This window comes from Halyomorpha halys, unplaced genomic scaffold (assembly GCF_000696795.3).
Source record: "Halyomorpha halys isolate HHAL.00 unplaced genomic scaffold, Hhal_1.1 Scaffold705.1, whole genome shotgun sequence".
NCBI lineage: Eukaryota > Metazoa > Arthropoda > Insecta > Hemiptera > Pentatomidae > Halyomorpha > Halyomorpha halys.
Window position 1 is genome coordinate 197,812 of NW_027116684.1, and position 20,597 is coordinate 218,408.

Genomic DNA, 20,597 nt, shown 5'->3' on the forward strand with positions numbered 1-20,597 from the left:
AATATAAATAGAGAATGACTAAATACAGAAAACATAAATAGAGAATGACAAAATACAGAAAACATAAATAGAGAATGACTAAATACAGAAAATATTACAGTCTGATGATGGAAATATAATCCCATTTTTTTTTTTTTAATAATTTGATCTATTTTATAAATCAAATAATGGAATTTAAACTTCGATAATGAATATTTAAATTGTATGTATATATACAATATATGATATAATTACCCTTAAAATCTATGGTTTTTTTTTCTGACGGTTTTCCAGATTTTTCTTCTGCTGCTTTTTTACGAGGAGTAGCTTTCAATGGGGTTTCCATGTCATTAGATTTCCTCTTTGTTGCGGTCTTTCGACCACTCTTTGGTGTTTCTTCCTAAAATTAAGAAAAAATATTTCAAATATTCCTAAAAAATTTTAAAAGATGTAATATTCAAAATGTATAAGTAAATATACAAACCAGCGAAAACACATTTTCAGATATTTTTGTTTCGCCTGAAATGTCTTTGTTTTCAGATATGTATTGTATTTCCTTTAACATGTCAAGGAAATTATTCAACTGCTTCTTATCATCTCGCTTTTTTGATTTAATGAATTCCTCTAACTGAGAACAAGCACTACTCAAATGCTGAGATATCACCTCTAATCGATCATGACAAGCCTTAAAAAAAAAAAAAATGTATAACAATATACAATTTGTTGTTTTATGTTAGAGGTGTTACCTATTTAATTATTAAAATAGAAATAAAAACAAAAAAATTAAACTATACCGGAATACAACTGCAGGCAGACTGGACCTTGCTTGTTAAATTAGCCTCTGGTTCTTCATTCTAAAAAAAAAAAAAAAAGAAAAAGAAAAATTATAACTATAATTTTAATGACTGAACAAAACACAGAACAACATGTGATCTAGTAAACTGTTTCAGAATCATCAATTTCTAAGATATCCAGATGGTATTATATTTTGAAGATATCAATATATTTTCATAAATTATAAGCATCCCTACCTCACATAGAAAATAAAAAAAAGAGAATACTTTGGAAATGTTAGTTACAATTGAAAGTGAATAATACACAGGCCATTTTTCTATACGCTGTTGGACTGTTTACATATCACTCTTATGTGAAATAGAGCGTATAAATATATACATCTAAGAAATAGTGAAAATTTGTAATCCCAAGTGAAAGAAAACCTTTCATTACAGGAGCTAGGTTATCTTGATACAGTTCATAGTGAAGTTAAGACAGAACATGTTTGGTTCTGTGAAGATAAGTGAAGTTTTGTTTGGAGGAGAGCAATCAACCTTGTATATCCAACTGTTACATATAAGTAACAGAGGCCTTACTCATGCATGTTTGTTCGTATAAGGGCCTACATGGACATGGGAGGTTATTTCCCAATCCTCTCTTTCCAGCACATCATGTTCAACAATATCTCTGAACATTCTCACTTCCTTGTTGATGTCTGACTGAATATGTTAGAATTTTTAAAAAAGTGAGTTTTCAACTCAATGGAAAATTTTTAACCTACTGATGTGGTAAGTTTAAAATTTCTTCTAATGGTTCATTTATCAACTTGAACTTTTGTGATCTTGTTCAATAGGCATATTCAAATTTGTATCTCTGCTTTTGAAACTAAACGAAGATATGAGTTACATATATGTAACAGTTTTCACTTAAGGTACTAAACTTTAAACAAAATAGGAACGTTCACTGAAGATGATACAATATTCCTGTCAACATATGCATCACACCTCCAGAAGCAGGGGAGCAGGTTCAAACCGATGAAGATCAAGATGATTAATAATTTATCACAAAATCAGCTCTCAACTCGTACCAGCAGGAATTTCCAACAAAAGATTTAGAATTTCAGTTGCCAGAATATTTTGTTACCAAAAATGGAGAAAATAGATTAAAGGAGGCTTCCTAAGGTGATGGTTTTTGACAGCATGACTTTTTGCAGTTCACTGGTTTGACCAGTGCTAGTTTTTGCTAAAAACTAAGAACTTTTCATTGACAATAAAATCGTTGAGCTGATTATTACTCAGTCCTGACGCTATGGATTTCAAAACAATGAGTTTCTTTTTTCGCTTGAAGTTGTTCTTCACTTCATTTACTTCCTGAAACACCTTCATGACAATTGTTAAAATGCGACTGATATGATAAAGGAAAACAGGATTCCCAAAGGCTCAACACTACCTACAAATAAGGAAATGAGAAAGAACAAAAAGAGAGTATCAGTTCCAGTACCACATTCCCACAGAGTATCAATGGATGAGACTTTTGTAAAAACACCATTTTTGTGTCTTTTGAGGTCCAGTCTTATGAGAAATGTGTATAATTATCTTTTTTTCCACAAAATTTGAATTATTAGTAGAATAGGGTTGAACCAGTAAAAGTACAGACTGAAAAAACAACAGAACATTGGTAAGGATATGCCTTAATAATCAAGTATTACGACCTTTAATTTTTATCTATTTTATATTTTAAATAAATTTATATATATAATTTTGATTCTGAAGTCAGGGCAGAGTATTAAGTGACACCCATTTTTATATAAATTAAATTGAATAATACTTGGCAAACTTGTATTAATTTAAGTAAAATATTTTAAAATCATTATCATCAAGTATTAATAAATAAATTTTTAATTGAAAAACTTGATAAAAGTTTAAAATTTCATTATCACTCACATTAATTTATTTAATTTTTTTTAAAAGGAATTTTCAACTAATGTGGTTTTTCCTTGACTTAAATTTATTACAATTTTTTGCACTGTTTCCTGTTTATGACTTGCTCTTCCCTTACAGATTAAGTTTTATTGATGGGTTGTCATTGCTATAGTAATCCTACTGAGTACGAGAGAAACCGTAGCTTGATACACTCCTGCTGCTAAGATAGGTCATACGAGTCATGAGACTCAAGATAATGTTACCCTATTAGGTGCCCGGACTACTGCTAGTCATCACCTAAGGCCTGTAGTGGGGTAGCAAAAATTTTTGAAGATTAAAACAAATTTCATTTGAAAAACATTTACTGGAAGATTAAGCCCTACAGGCGAGAATTATGAAAACACTGTATTACCTATATTTTATTAACCAACTGAAGAGGAAAACAACATAGAGGATATTGAAACAATAAAACCTACCAATGACGAAGAGTTGTAACAATTTAGACACTTTATTGACTTAGTTAAAGAATCTATCAAGTTGGCAAGAACTGCTGTTACTTTCTTCAAATCAAAAATAGCAAATGGAACACAAAAATATTTAAAACAGATATAATAAAGGAAGCACTCTTAAACATTAAATAATGAAATACAAATTAAAACAGTATTGATTTTAAAATATATTCTTTTTTATTTTACTAATGCATCTTTTTTAAAGGTGTATTTCAATAGGTTTTCTAAAAGTTCTACCTTTGATATACCCCCAATATCATTTCCACCAAACCTTGGTTATAATGAAGGTCCTCCATTTATTAGTATTGAGAAGCCAAACTAAATATAGAAATGAAAGTATGAATTGATGAGAGAAACAAACTGATTCACACACTTGGTTTAGAGAACCAACATATTAACATAGCTGGAGGAGACAAACAAGGTAACAGTCTAAGCCCCTTGTTATTTATACTATTTATGGACAGAATAGCAGAAATTTGTAAAATGTAAACTAATATAACATTCTTAGGGCGAAGAAATCTGCTTTCTAAGGTGTTCCAGCTTTTTCTTTAAGCAGACGACATTGTTTTCATTGTGAACTCAATACAGAAATTACAGTAGGCCATGACGATATGAAACGAACTTTGTAGGAAAGTTATGCTCATCAGCTCTAAGATTCTAGAGGAAGGTGTTCAACTATACTATAATGAAGAAGAAACAGAATTAGAGGTATATTTCCCCTATTTTGGACAGTTCTTGAATGGTCATATAAACAAGGACTCAGAGATCCTACACAAAATAAGTAAGGCAAAGTCTCCCTACTAAAGTCGTTTTACTACCAGATCTGTAATACTGTAGCTGGAAAGAGAGAAATAGACAGAAAGATAGTTTGAAATGGTTTGAAATTCCTCATAAGGATTGTGGGTAGATCTAGAAAGGACTGCATCCGTAATGAGAGAATTAGGAAAGAATTAAAAGTCGTATCAATGAAGAAGGTTCTAAAGGATTACCAGCTGACATGATTAGACAATGTTATCAGAATGGAAGATCACTGAGATTAACTAAAGTCCAAGGTCCATGATGTTAAAAGACCAAAGATGTTGTACCTAGATAACGTCGACTGTCTGTGTAACAGGAGAGATAAAAATATCTACCAAGCCAAGAATATGGAAGGAGGCTGAGAACAGTAGCAGACATAGCTGACTGCTCCCCTACACTTATAAAGCACTAAAGGGTGATGCAAAAGAAGAAAGAAGGTTCAGAGAAAAATATGTTCTTCAAAAATCAATCATTGGTGACAGTGTTAAGTTAGAGATAAAAGTGATCAATTGGCATTTTCAGAAAAATTAGGTTTTTTAATGTCTACTTGTCCCTGAACCAACTCAACACTTCACAACTGACAAAATTGAGAAATTATCAATAATCAATGGTTAATAGTAGATAACTTCACAATTTTGTCAATACGGATATGTAATTCTGGTTCATGCGCAGGTAGATAGTAGAAAATCTTATCTTCTATAAATATACCCTGACCACGTTAACCTCCAACCCTACGATATGATACAAGTCCTCATGTAACCTTACTAACTTATAATTTACTAATACGAGGTGTTTGTAACAACATCATTAATGATAGTTACAATTATATAAAATATAAATCAAGTAAACCTTGAGGCATGGAATGATTGACAGCCACTAATTCATGGAACACTTTGCTATGAATAATTTCTATTTAATGATGGTGGATTCTCCGCAACAACAATCCCGACATATAAAGTTCATATATGTTATTCTCTGAATCTTATTATCATCCATTTGTAAATAATTTTTCATTTGGTTTCCAGCAGTTCTTCGCGGATTACCACCAAACTGAAAAAAGAAATCTATCATCAGTGGTAAAATGATAGAGGATGGAATGAAGCAAAATAGATTGATTTTTTTTTTTTTTTTTATTAAAATGGGCGTCACACTGGTAAGATTAATAATTTCAATCAAACAGATTCTGATGGTTCAAAACAAAAAATAACATCTAAACTAACTCATTACTACATTGAAGGACAAACTTCCAAAGTAAATAGAAAATGAGAAATCTTTACATGAATTAAAATAATCTACTTACTAACAATTTTCAGAAGAAAAAAAAAAGACCAGAATAAAATAAAAGAAATACTTTATACTTTAAGTAGTAAAGTTCAAGATGCAAAGTACTGCAAATGTCTTTTCAATATATCAAGTTAATTAATAAATAACAGATGCATAAACAATTTTATTTGAAGAAAAAAAATTGAGCTAATAAGTACTTAATTAAATCACTATGACTGCTTCATGAAAATGTATAAGACAAAATAATGCCTTAGCTGGTAATACCTCCAGCTAGGTCATGGAAAATATGAAAGAGCTGAGTATCCAAATGAAAATTAGTCCTACTAATAATAAATAATACAGGTTATACTAGAAAAAGAGTTGAAAGATTCATAAACAGCTCAGTTGTACTTCAAATGGCCCACTTATAATGGCAAAATGAGGAACGTATTCATTAGGGAAAAAGAAATCCTATTAAATTCAAAATATTTCTTCCATCAAAAGGCTTGATGGCATGCTTCAGCTTGTAGGCTATACAGAAGAGGGCAGTGCTTTTCCACTCTAAGGTCTCCCTTAAGTTTTTATCTACAAATAATAATTTAAATCCTATTTTCAAAGCAAAGAAAAAATAACAAGCAAATAAAGTGAATGTTGCAACTTACAAGAAACATTAATGATGAAGAAAAATGATTTGTGAAGCAAGAGGACAATAATAGGTCTAATGTTACTTCAATGCAACAAAAGCTCTATTAGTACTATCCACTTCATATTGGATTTCTCGATGTTTTTGGAGTATTCTAAGTTCTTTAATATGCTCAGTTCCAAATATACTCTCACTACCTCAAACTCTTCTATTAATCACATGTGTAGGCTTAAGTCTCTCCAGTAATAAATACATAGTCTGTTTATACTATGAGTTCAATCATGTGCCACATAAGATAGGGCAATAATGGAAATAACATTCAAAAATATTTTAAGATCTAACTTAATTTATTAATTTTAGGATTTTGAGACAGAAAAATATATTAGAAAAAAAAAAACGTTCTATCATAATCTATTTCCAGCCATTCCATGTTCACCCTGACTCCTGAACCATTTTTAATGACACCTAAGTGTTATAGTACATAGTAAGATTCAAGACGAATCTACAGTTACTAGAAAAATCTATTGAGTAATTACAGGTGACAAAATGTAATCCTTTATCTAACATGACAAATAAATCGAAAGTGATCTAATATTTTGGTTTGGGTTATACAAGTTTTCATTACTTGGATGGAATCCAAATAAATATATATATATAAAAAAAATTCCAATATTTCTTTCAAGTAACAAACACATCATTGATGAAATGACTCACTTCGATAAAATATTTAACACAACATTATACTGATAAATAATTCTGTTAGATAAAAAAGTTATTAAGGGAAATAAATAAAGTTAAATGAATATAAGAAATTAAAATAATAGAATTGAAAATTGTATTAATTAAAATAATATGAATGAGAATACTGGTAATATACACAGCAGACACTGAATAAAAGATCATAAAAGACAATTTTGAAAAATTGCAAACTACACACAAAAATGAAAACTTTTAATCGATTAGTAATGGGAGAGAATTTATATCTTTTTTTTCTATTAAATCGTGTATTTTTAATTAAAAATATAAATAGATTCATTTTTGTTGTTGTTTTTTTCACAATTCATATCCTTGAAGGTTTAGTGTTTTAGATGAAATCAGTAGTTTGGCAAATATAAAAAAAATAAACAAAGTAAAATTTCTGCACTTTAACTAAAGGTGTAGGTAAAATGGAGCCCCTATTTGGGTAATGTGAGGTATCATAACATTAATCTTATTAAAATAGATAAACAAGTTATTTTATTATTGAGGGTGTCTTATAAAGTATACTTTTGTATTTTAGAATGCTTTCAACTTTCCGAATTTTCTATTTTATTATTCTATTTTTCAGATTCCCACAGTTCTATTACAGGATTATTTCCATGCCAATTCCTAATGGCTTTAGAATAGAAGATAAACAAAGGTTTCCATAGGGGGAAGGGGCCATATACAGTATGAATTATGTGATGCCAGGCATAAAATCATAACATTCAACCACAATACTCAGTCAACAGACAGTGCTGATAGATGCAACTCACTTTAGCTAACCCTTCTCTACATAATTTTTGTCATAGCAAACAAAAAATTAAGAACAGGCAACATTAATGGCAAAAATTTGACCACTATAGGAAAATTTAATGAGAAAGGTTTTCCCAACACTCTGAGAATATAAATGCACCAATCCGATGTTTAGAGTGTCAGTTATGTAGTTTAGATCATAACTGAATTGAACATTAAAGGGATGAGCAGTCCAGATGAATAAATATCCAAACATATCCAGAATATTTGAGAATTGTTCTAATAAAGGAATATTAAAAATTTGTACAGGAATTCAAAACCATTAGGGTGTTTACTACTTTGATTAACACATTAGGGCCTTCCAGTTATCATACTATTAAAGATAGAGAGAACTATGATTCCAGGTATATCACAATAGTCAACTTCTAGGAAAGAGAAATTTTACAGTTCTATTTTTAAATTATTAGAAGTCTGCTTTAAGCTCAATAATTTGAGCATATATACATAATAAATAAAAAAATTAATGATTAACACAGTACCTCCATGTCTTCAAAATCTCCCTCAAATGCAACATGCTTTTTAGTGGTTGATGGTTTTCGAACTGTCTCCTCAGAATTACTTTGGACTTCAGGAGGGGCATCAACTTCCATTGCTTCTTGGGACTCATTCCCTGAGGTATCCACTTTCTTTTCAGGAGATACCGATTTATCAGGCAGCTCTTCATTAGACTCACCATCAACGATATCCATCTTTTTTACTTCTGATTGCTCAGAACTTTCTTTAGTTTTAATTTCTGATTCATCCGAACTACTACCTTTCTTTACCTCAGATTCATTTGATTGTTCTTCAACACTTTCAACTTTTTTAATGTCAGATTGGTTTGAATGTTCATCAGAGCTATCAACTTTTTTAATTTCAGATTCATTAGATTGTTCATCGAAACTATCGACCTTTTTAATTGATGATTCATTGGATCTGTCATCGGAGCATACAACTTTCTCAGACTCGGTAGTTTTACTATCCTGCTCTTTGCTGCCATCTGATACACAGTTTATAGATGAAGCTACAAGAAAAAAAAAATTAAAAATAAAACTAATATTATTGTTTTAACTTAGAATAAGTATTACCAAATACTTATAAACAGGTAAAACAATTAAAAATAAAAGAAAGGAAGAATTTCGCAGAATAAAAGGTAGTTTGGGCAAGACTTATGGAAAAAATTAAATAAGATTAACCAGAACTAAATTTTACAATTGCAGGTATTTGATACTTGGTGAGTAAGATGTCCCAAGCTTAATTGGAAAGATTGTGTGACTAGACACAAAAACACAGCTTAATTTAAGAAAGTGGAAGGCAGCAGTACTCAACAGAAATGATTGGCATTCCTTTTTAGAGTAGGTAATAAACCTGTCAAGTGGATAGTAATATCATCTAGGAAAAAGAAAATTATATGAGTTTTTATGTTTTTATTTTTATAGTAACACTTATGTTTTCTTTATTTAATTAATTTTAGTTTTTATCACGTTCAAAAATAACAAGCTGATTTTTTTTTTTTTATTGCAAATCAATTTTTTTCATTTCTAAACTGCATATTTTTAAGGGAATAAAAACTACAGTCCTACTATGAAAGTATAACGAAAAAAAAAAAAAATACCTGATCTCTCTGTATTAAACAGAAAGGACTGTGTCTGAGAAAGATGTAAATCAAAACCTTCAGATTCACCTACAGTCCCTTCACTATGCTTAGTATCCATAGAATTTTCTTCTCTATAAAGAAATAATAGATAATGATAAATAATAGAAGTTAAATACTGCCGTAAGATTAGGAAGCAATATGAATTGAAATGAATATGCTATGATTATAATTACGTTTCAGAGGCTTCAGGTTTTGAAGATGGTTTTTTGTTTTCATCTGGCAAAAAACTTCTAAATCCATCCTGACTCTGGCTTTCTGTAAATATTAAGTAAATGTAAAAACAAGTAAAAAAAAAAATTAAATATTCTTTGTCATCTTTACCTTCATTGTCTGTGTGAGTTTTATCCTTTTCCATATTCTCTCCTTCGCTTTTCCTATTAAGAAGTAAAATAAGCTTATTTCTTTTCAAGTTGTCTTTGTATACATTTCATTTATCACATTCTTTAAGATTCTATTCATGTTGTTACGTCGCCCGATGACTACAGTCACAGGACATCGCCAATAAAATGTGTATCCAATTTCTCAATGGAATCAAATTAATAACTTAATACTGATTAAATGGTTATTTAAAAAAAATTATGCATTGCTATTAAAGGATTACATCATTTGTTAATGTATAAAATACTTACGTCACAGCCGGTGAATCTACTTCTATTTTTTCAAGCTTATCATTATTAAGGGTCGCATTTTCAGATGCTTGAGTCTTTTCACCACCACCATCATTATCTAAAAAACATAATAAAGTTAGCTAAAAAGTGAAATATATTTATTTAACAGAAAAAAAATATACATGAACAATTGAAATACATATTTTCTACACCATAAAAATAATAATCCATTTATTAAATAAATCAAAAATCCGTATCCATTATTGTCTCAACACTTTATTTTTCACCAGTCCAACGTTTCGGCCATTCTAGCCATCCTCAAGGACATCTTCAATATAATTTCTTTCTCATATTAATTTAAAGTTTCTTTTGCAGGCTATTCTGCCCAGGTCATTTTCTTTATTATAAGTTAAAATCCTATTTTTTAAAAATTTAAAATCATTAACATTTAATTTTCAACAATATTTAATATTCAATCAACAATTAATTGTTGATAATCTTATATAGGAAAATTAAATATTAATGATTTTGAATTTTTAAAAAATAGGCTTTTAACTTATAATAAAGGAAATGATCTGGGCAGAATAGCCTGTAAATGAAACTTTAAATTAATGTGAGGAAGAAATTATATTGAAGATGTCCTTGAGGATGGCTAGAATGGCCGAAACGTTGGACTGGTGAAAAATAAAGTGTTGAGACAATAATGGATACGGATTTTTGATTTATTTAATAAATAATTACCTTGTCTCAAGAATTTGAAATAATATAATTATAATAATTCATGCAAATTAACATCTAGATTATCACTGCTGTATTGAAAGTTAAAATCAAATAATCATTTCCAGCATAATTAAGTAGAAAACCAAATGTTCCATGCAGAGTTACTCCCCCATTAACACTGAGACAACTTCCTCATAACACACAGCATAATAAACCTAATGTAATAAAATAGAGTACAATATAATAATTGTATTCATAGAGTACAATTAACCTATTTTACCTGAAGGATATACACAAGTAAATGGACCATTTAAACAGACAGTATAAAACCATCTATAACTATTAAAAATTGTAAAAAAAAAAAAAATGAATTATCTTTTAATCATCCCTGTTAATCTAGGTTTTGGTAAATGAGTATCTTTGTAACATTATTGCATATAAGTTAATCAAAATGTAACAAGCAGCCATATTTAATGGAGTGAATTACTTAATAATATAGCTTGAAGAAAACAAGAGTCCATTTTAAGTCACAATGGCTAAGCAATTTAACATATCTTATAAGGATGGGAAATTCCTTTAAAAAGGGAATAATGTGGTGTTAGTACTGTAGCTGACGTCAAGCACCACACCCTGCACAACGAACTAGCCCTCTTTTCTCTTTGGCTTCTGGCATGAGCACACGTTCCATTTCATAATCCGACAACAACATAATAGAGCAGCTAGATTGAACATCTTCCCTTTAAACAGTGAGTAATTCTATGCCTATCTTTAGTTGGAATCATTTTTAATAACAAAATAAAATCAATTCAATAAATAAATAGGCTTAGGTAACGATGTATCTATGTATTATCACTTCAACATTTGTAAGTATATATAAATCTATTAGGCAGCAATATTTCGTGGGTATAACTATTTACTAAATTGGCTATTAGAAAATAAAGTTCATTTTTAAGCCACTATGGTTAAATAAATAAATATATCTAGATGGGAAAGTTCCATGAAATTCTTTTGAGGTGGGGGTGATGAGGTGGCAACTATGTAGCTGACGTCAAGCACCACACCCTGCCCGAGGAACCAACTCTCTTTTCCCTTTGGTTTCTGGCTTGAACACATATTTCATTTCACAGCCCGCCAACAACATAATAGAGAAGCTAGATTCTACATCTTCTCTTTGAACAGTGAGTAATTCTATGCATATTTTTTGATAGAATCAATACTGATAACAAAATTATCATAATTCAACAAATAAATATGCTTTGGTTAGGGTGTATCTTTGTATTACCATTGCAACACTTGTAGGTTTATCTAAATCTATTGGGCGCCATATTTAGTGTGTTGAACTATTCATTAATTTAGCTATTAGGAAACAAGATCCATTTTTAAGCCACTATGGTTAAATATATTGGGATGGGAAAGATCCATAAAATTTTTTTGAAGAGGGAATAATGTGGTGGTAGTATTGTAGCTGACGTCAAGCACCACACCCTGCACAACAAACCAACCCTCTTTTCCCTTTGGCTTCTGGCTTGAGCACATGTTCCGTTTCACAGTCCGACTACAACTTAATAGAGCAGCTAGATAGTACATCTCTTTCGAGTGAGTAATTCTAAACTTATCTTTTGGTTAAAATAGGAAATAATTTCTAATATAAAATAGAATCAATAACAATGAATTTAATAGGTATATTAAAATCATAAGAAACTTATATAATTTAGGACTTCAGGTATTCTTTTTTGTTATCGTTTATTCAAATGCAGTTTTAAATATATATATATATATATATAAAGGAAATTAAAAATAATATTCATGGACGTTAATATGTTACTTCTTCACGTTTCATTATCCTGTTGACTTAGGTTCCCTTTAAATTCCAACCTATTTAAGCAAGTAGTTTATTATTCTTTAGATTGATTTAGAATTAGCAATAAGCTTTTTTTTTTAAAAAAAAGATTGGTATAAATGGTGATCTTGAATGGATATGTACTAGTACATTAAATATTTTGTAAATATGTGAAGTAATTTGATTTTCATACAAGATTAACCAGTTTCAGAATGTTAATTTTAACTTCGTAATTTCTCTGAGGCATTTTCATAATATAATCCATTTTTTATTAACATAATCTTTGAAATAAAGTTAATCTCAACCTTAATGTTCTTGCTTATTCTGTTAAGGCTGTTTTGGGATGGGAAAGAAATGGTGGCAGCACTGTAGCTGACGTCAGGAACCACACCTTCTCCCTAGGTACAAGCCTCTTTTTCTTCTGACCTCCGGCTTGAGAACATGATTTGTTTACACTTAGTAGACAATTTTATTAAACTGCTGAGCTGATCATCTCTTATCTCTCGTCTTAAACCAGTGAGTAATTCTATACCTATCTTTCACTAAAATAGCAAGTAAGTAAATATATATATATATATATATATATATATATATATATATATATATATATATGTCCTAAGGTTTTTTTGTTATATCTAGTAATTTAAATATAGCTTTGAATCAACATTATTCTGTAAATAATTAAATCTATTTTATAAGAATTGGATTAGTTTTTGAAATTTATATAGAATAAAAGTAATGGCAATATCACTACAGTGCAATGCCACACCCTGCCAATAAAGCCAAAATCTTTTTCCTCCAGCTTAAGGCTTGGTAGCTTGATCATTAGGAAAACAAATAGGAATGTTTATACAATAAAGATTATTATTTATTTTAGTACTAGTATTTCATTAATGTGCCTATTACGCAGAATGAATAAATAATAAAATTAATTCTGTTTACGATAGAACAGTTCATGGAATTCTTTTGGAGTGAGGATAATGTGAGGGCAGCACTGAAGCTCACATCAGGCACCACACCCTGCCCAAGGAGCCAACCCTCTTTTTCCTTTGGCTTCTATGTTGGACACATGTTCAGTTTCAAACTCCCCTAACAATGAATAGAGCTGCCAGGATGGACATCTCTCCACTAACAGTGAGTAATATATAACTTTTCTTTTATTATAATAGTCGTTTATTAGAAAAATAAACCCAATTCATATGTGCATATGCTTTGGTTTGTGCATATCTTATGTTAAGGTATACGAGATGTCGAGAAAATGGCTTGAAGAAATTCCCTGACGTTTCCCCAAATTTTCCAATTTAGTTTCCCTCCTGATCAAACAAAATTTGCTCGAACCGATAATGTTGTTTACCTTGTCAGACGTAATTATTTTTTATGTTAAAATGTTATGTTTACAATTAAAACATATAATTTTTAAACATATTAGAAAAATTTATCAAATGTTGATATAGTTAAACTTAAAATTAGGAGTTTATGGTTCATCAAGTTATTTATTTAAACTGATATTAAAAAAAAATATATATATACATATATATATTATAAATATCCAAAATGAGTCATTATAGACGACCAGTTATCATCGGATCAGTATTGTTAAGGCACTCAAAATCACGAAATATTCAACACCATAAGAGATTAGATCAGATTAGATTTTTATTCAGGGCGATCAACATCTAGGTTATTACACCCTTTTACTTTATTTATCTTCTCGTCTTTGATATTTGATAGTTGAATGTAGACTATTTCCTTTTTACACTGGTCGATATTGGTGGATTATATTTAGTATAAAGTTGAGTTTCTTACAGAAACTTTATTATTTTGTTTATGGATTCTGCTGAGTCTTTAAGGGCCAATTCTCTTGTACGAGCAATTTTATTATTTATCGAAGGCTTGACGAAATGATGAGCATTCTTCAATTATATGCTTTATCGATAATGGGGACTGACAGGTTTGGCATATAGGTTGGTCCTCTTTTGTGTGATTAAGTGGAGATGTGTTAATTTGGAATGTCCTATTCTTACTCTTGCAACAAACACTCTTCTCTTCTGTTTCCCCTTATGGCACTTGTCCACTTTTGTGTTTTTTTTTTAACATTTCTTAGTTTATTGGTGAGTGGTACGTTAGCCCACATTGAATCCCAACTTTTTCTATACCCATAAGAAAGATCGTTGAAAATGATATCATGTATATATTATAAATGGTAAACCGTAGGTGTTAAGCAATATTTAAGGAGGATAAACATGACCCCCAAAGCAACAAATAGATAATGGTCAGTCTCCACAGGAAAGGGAAGAATTGATATTTTGTTTTTTTTAAATGTCATGTCAGCTGTTTAATAGCAATTATTAAAAAATTATTTAAATTTGGTAATTTCAAGTTACAGCATAGAAAACTAGAAATTTTTTTCTCTAAAAACAAAAATAATTTGTATTTTTTCAAACCATTTGAAGGGAATCTTTCAAGTGGCAAATAAAAGAGGTATTTTCATAGAAATTTGATTTTAAATCAATTAATGGTAATTTTTTGAACCAACGTGCCCTGAAGTTGTAAATCATGAACTACTATTTAAGTAAAACTGTTGCTTACTATTATTGGAAGATGAAGTGGTGTGGAATATCGACCAAATATAATGGCCAAAATAGTTTTTAGAAAAGTTTTTTACTACTTAGAAAAAGTCTTCATGTTACAAGTTTATGTTTCAGTACAAAACATCAGACCTAGTTGACCAGAAAAATCATTTACAGAAAATAGCCAAAACAACGAGTGACATGCTTACTAATGCCATAAACCAATAAATTAATTAAAGCTACAGAAAAAAACTCTTGGGAGCACAAGTTGAAGAAATACTGCAAACATATCAGTACAATCTGTCTATAAAAAAATTTTAAGTGCCCAGGGTCTCGAGGGATCTGATAAAGTTTATTAAGAACTACAATGATGGATGTATGGATAAGTTTCCGCTATTTGACAAAAGTTTGCTTCATCAAAAGGTAATCATGAAATTGTCAGCAGTAAACCATAATGGTACGTCCAAGATGCATACTGGTTTTCTGAGAGAGACAGTCAGCATGGGCCGTTGCCGATTTTGTGTGCAAATAATCCCCTGTACTCACATAACACTAAGTGAGAAGGTTCATTATCATGTGTCTATGTGGCCTTTTTGGCTTTGTAGGAGAATAGAATTGTGCCATCAGGTTATTCCCTCAGTAATATCTTTTGACCATGTGATTATGACCTCTTTGATACAGCCAACTACATAATACAATTAATAAATGTACCTTCAGCAACATTTACATTATAAGTGACTCAAAAAGCAATTTAGAATCATTTAAAAATGTTAAGAATGATTAAAAAACAAAGAAATTGGGTTTCATATAAACTGAAGCTAGGAGATTTTGAACGCCGATTTCGCATGAGTAAAATGATTCTTGGCATGCATAACAAAAAGATTTTTTTTTGCATTGTACAGTCATTGGTGATGAAAAATATATCCCCAATGGTATACCAAAAAAACATGAGGACCACCTGACTGTGCTTCAACAGCCAAACCAAATATTCATGTAAAAAACTTATAATGTGTATTAAGTGAGGTGAGTTTAGTGCTGTGGATTTTGAGTTGCTCAACCGCAAAAAACCATTACTGGAGATCTCTTCTGAACACAAATAATGAGACTGAGCCAAGCACTCAACGAAAAATACACTAGTTACTACTCTAGGCACAACAAAATTATTCTACAAATAATTAGGTTTTTTTTTATTAATTTGGTACAGAAGCACTGTGGTCGATAAGGCCTATTGTGCACCAATAAGAATCACGCCAATGCATTATAGCACTGCGATGAGTCTTACGACTGTAATGTACAGCCAATAAACCATTCTTGGTTAGAGCCCCCAGTTCTTGCCTGCAGACCCAAAGGCATTTCAGGGCTTTACTAGATTTCTCTAGCACATGCTTGTGATCCAGAATAACCCCCAGGTGTTTCACCTCTTTAGCTTGGTTTATCTGGATACCATTCAATATAGGTGATCTTATTGTCACCTTTCTCTTATTAGTATTCTCGTTATTGGATCCAATCACCTCCTGAAAACGATTTCTCATTTTCTAACCATATTCCTAAACAACAATCCAATACAATTCCATCCATACATAAAAACCTTGGTGTCACCATAGACCAAACTCTCACCTGGTAAACCACATGTCCGATATTTTCCGTTGTACCTTCTCTACCCTAAAGCGTTTAAATTATCTTCATCACCTACTTCCTTTTGAAACCCGTAGGCTCCTGGTTATTTCCCATATAGCCCCCCACTTTGATTATTGCTGTGTGGTTTACAGGGGTGTCTCTGAGGACCTTGATGCAAAATTAAAACAGTTAAATAATTGCTTTGTACGATTCATCTTTGGGGTCCCCAGGGATGCCTCTGTCACCCGATTTTATAAAGAGTTGAAATGGCTTTACCCCTCCTTCCATCGTGAATATTTTCTTGCATCCTTCCTCTACCATGTTATCCAATCCCACCGTCCATCGTACATCTCTGATATTCTTCAATTTAAATTCTCAGTGGATTTCTGGGTATTGCAGACCCGCTCATGGCCTTCAGACTTATATGTAACTATCCATCGAACTGCATCATTTAGTAGATCTTTCCTCATCTGTTCCTCTTCCCTATGGAATTCTATTCCCTCCTTTATTCATAGTTCTAATACCCTTCCAATCTTCAAATCCCATATCTTCGACTACCTTCCGTCCATCCAATTCTGGAAGAATTCTGATAACTGTTTATTATTCTAAGGGATCAATCCCAGAATAAATAAAGAATATTATTATTATTGGCAGAGAAAAAGTTAATATACTTATTTTCACCTCAAGAAACCTTAAAATATTAATTCTTCTACTAAATGAAAGCTCTGTGATGCGCACACTGCACTTGATTTTTTAAGTCCAGTTTTAAATGAATTTATCTGTTTCAGAACTCCCTAACGGTTAAAAAATATAGGCATTTGAAAGGCAATAAATTTTCCACGTCTAACTTAATACAATATTTAGTAAAATATTTTATATTTAGAAGAAAATTGGAATTTAACGGTTTTAAAGGGAATCTGACTACCTTTTTCCTTAAAAAAAAAAAAAAAAAAAAAAGAAAAGAAAAGTTTTCACCTACTTTACTTGAAGTGTTTCTTAGAATTTGTGATTTTATATACATTTAATGCATTAAATACAATTAACACATTTTAATGCATTAAAATTGGGGAGTTCTGAAGGATGAGGATATTTTATGTTCCATTGCAGTCTGGAGGTCGTGAGTTATTTGCACTGGATTGAGAGAGCATGTAGATGTTAAAATTACCATTGATAATAATATTGGAATAAGTGGAAACAAGGTGGATAAGGGAGGATTCGAAGATGTTATCGAGTGGAACTCGTGGAGATCGATAAAAGATAGCAAATAACAGGGAAGAGGATATGGTTGAAATTTCAACAAACATGTATTCTGCATGAGGAATGATAGTAGGATTATAACCTTGAGACTAACATGAATATACTACCCAAAACCACCTCCAGTGCAATTGGATCTGTCATGGAAAAGGAATGAGTAATTGGGAATAGAAACTTGAGAGAAAGGAATAAAGGGTTTAAGTCATGTTTCAGGTACTCCTATTATATTGTCAAAATTATCGAGGAAGAACTGTTTAAATTAATCGAAGTGGGCAATAAGGGATTGTGCATTAACATGACAGGAACTGAGGACATTAGCTATAACTGTGGAGTGGTAAATGGAAAACTAAAAATAAAAGGATAAAGTTTGAGAAATAAAGAATAACAATATTTTATATACTGTTTCGATTATAACGGATATGATAAAAATAAGAAATTGAAAGGAATTTTTTGCTTGAGTCATCAAAATTTGAAAAAAATTAAATAAAGAAGGAAGTAAATAGAGAAAATTTTATAAGTGCTATTATTAAAGTGTTGAAAATAAATATAAATAAAATATCTTCTATACAAAAAAAGAAAATGAAAACAATATTGTGGTGACTGGGATACTGAGTTCAACTAAAGACGTCCAAGGCTCTGGTCTTGCCTATGATGACCACTGGGTAGCCATCGGACTGCCTGCACCTGACCCCACCTCCACTGAACCAGACGTACTTGATTTTTAACCACTTTCTGCTTCAGCCTTGAAAAGCAGTAGAAGTGCTAGTTGGCAGGCATCATTGCTTTGCTCACATATATGTAGTGCGCGTCGTATTCATCCCAACCTAAGTGACAAGTTGAAAAATCCTTCTTTTTGACTCTTCTTTGCCGCACCAGCTCATCTGTAAGTGTTTGATGGACGAATCTCACTATAATAGGACCAGACGCTTCTTCCAGTTTAGACCTGAGCCGTACCATGTGGTCCAGATCACCAGCTTCACACCCAGGCCTGCACCAATTCTGAGAATCGTTCCCACTACTGTCTCTCCCTGCTTCTCCGGGATTCCTCTAAGTATTTTTTTTAGGTTATTTTGCTCCACCTGATTGAGTCTACTCTCAAGGCCAGATAATTTAACTTTGAGATTTTTATTTTCCATGGATAGTTCCTCCACTTTATTTTTCTGCTGCTCCAGGAGGGCTTCAATCTTCTGTAGCCTTTCCATGTTTTCAAAAGAAAGTTTGGACTCCTTCTAGAGAGAGTTCTTTATGTCTTTCAGCTCTTCAAAGCCCTGAAGCTTAGCCTTAATTTCCTTAACCTCCTCGATTAGGCCCTTTAAGAGGTGAATCATTGAAGCGGGTTCATTACCTTTTAATGTGCTGGACCCCGATTCACAATCAGAACAGGTCCATTTTTAATAATATCTAGGTTTGAGCTTTCAACTTTGATGCACTTAATATGATAAATATTTTGACAATTTGTACAAAAGATTTCCAATTTATCCTCTCTTGGAATTGATTTGTTACAGATTTTACAAATCACCATCTTGATGATTAAATGTAAAAAGAAAAAAATTAATGAAGTTTAAAGGACTAGAAGAGGTAAATAATAATAATAACACGGTAACAGTTAGTTTGTTTACGCAGCCACTTGCGGATAAAGCGTTCAGCCAAAGAAAACCCCACTCCAGTCCACCTCTACTGAACAATATCTTCAATGTTCACTATTTTCTCCAGAAAAATTAGAGTATGAAGGGCCACAATATTTCACTAGGTTTAGCCTAATGTGAATTGCAAATTTATAAGGATTTTCTCTGAGCTTTTTGCTAGTAACTAGATTAAGAGAGAGAGATACCACAGAAATGTTCACAGCTTGAGTAATACTCTAAGACTGATAAAGTAAGTGGAAGTATGGCAATTGTGCAAAAGTTTTATGGGAATACATGTTCTGAGGTCCTCTGTAACTAAATAATCAAGTATCGCTAACTGGTCTGTGTGTGAATAGCCTACCTAAAAAATGAAAAGTTGTATGAAACTGAAATTATATATTTAAAGTATGTGTTTGACTAGGATGTTACAGCAACTTTTCGGTTAAAATCGACCAACTGGAAGTACCACTTTAAAGTATTGATTTTATACTTTTTTAGGATTTCCTCTAAAACGGATTTAACAATTTGGGATGGGAGTGATGTGGCAGCTGCACTGTCTGGCTAATGTCAAACACCACATCCTTGTCGAGAATTCAACCCTTTTTTCCCTTTTGCTTCTGGCAAGAGCATAAGATCCATTTCACATCCCACCAACATTATAGAGCAACTAAATTAACACCTTTGCTTTAAACTATGAGTAATTTTCTGCCTATCTTTTGTTAGAATCATAGGTAACAACAAAAATAAACACAATTCATAAATAGGCTTGGATAAATGAATATTTTTACAGTGTCATTGCATATAAATTAATCCAAATCTATCAAATAGCCATAATAACTATTTATCAATATAGTTTTAAGACAACAAGAGTCCATTTCCAGTAACAATGGCGAAGCAATTTAACATGTCATATACGGGAAATACTTAAGAAGTGGGTATAATGTGGTGGTAGAACTGTAGCTGACGTCAAGCACCACACCCTGTACGACGAACTAACCCTCTTTTCCCTTTGGCTTCTGGCATGAGCACACGTTCCATTTCACAGTCCGCCAACAACATAATAGCGCAGCTAGATTCTACATCTTCTCTTTAAACAGTGAGTAATTCTATGCCTATTTTTTGATAGAATCAATATAATAACAAAATTAAAACAATTCAATTAATAAATATGCTTCGGTTAGGGCGTATCTTTGTATTATCATTGCAACACTAGTAAGTTTATCTGAATCTATCGGGTGGCATATTTAGAGTGTTGAACGATTTATTAATTTAGCTATTAGAAAAC

General features: G+C 31.3%; 1 protein-coding gene and 1 long non-coding RNA gene across 2 annotated transcripts in view; one reads left to right on the forward strand and one right to left on the reverse strand.

The window, feature by feature from the left end:
* The window catches only part of LOC106685500 (uncharacterized), a 38,535-nt gene that overhangs the window by 6,742 nt on the left and 11,196 nt on the right, over positions 1-20,597 (reverse strand). Inside the window, exons 5-12 of the mRNA XM_067053417.1 lie at positions 9,708-9,804; positions 9,400-9,452; positions 9,252-9,333; positions 9,037-9,149; positions 7,922-8,445; positions 774-833; positions 464-664; positions 235-379 (exon numbers count right to left, since the gene is read on the reverse strand). Of these exons, the coding sequence (XP_066909518.1) occupies positions 235-379; positions 464-664; positions 774-833; positions 7,922-8,445; positions 9,037-9,149; positions 9,252-9,333; positions 9,400-9,452; positions 9,708-9,804 (1,275 nt within the window). The remainder of the gene's footprint in view (positions 1-234; positions 380-463; positions 665-773; positions 834-7,921; positions 8,446-9,036; positions 9,150-9,251; positions 9,334-9,399; positions 9,453-9,707; positions 9,805-20,597) is intronic.
* Positions 11,073-20,591, forward strand: LOC136797277 (uncharacterized). The gene is made up of 4 exons (XR_010845132.1): positions 11,073-11,152; positions 12,579-12,762; positions 13,194-13,380; positions 20,194-20,591. It is a non-coding gene; the product is annotated as an uncharacterized lncRNA (long non-coding RNA).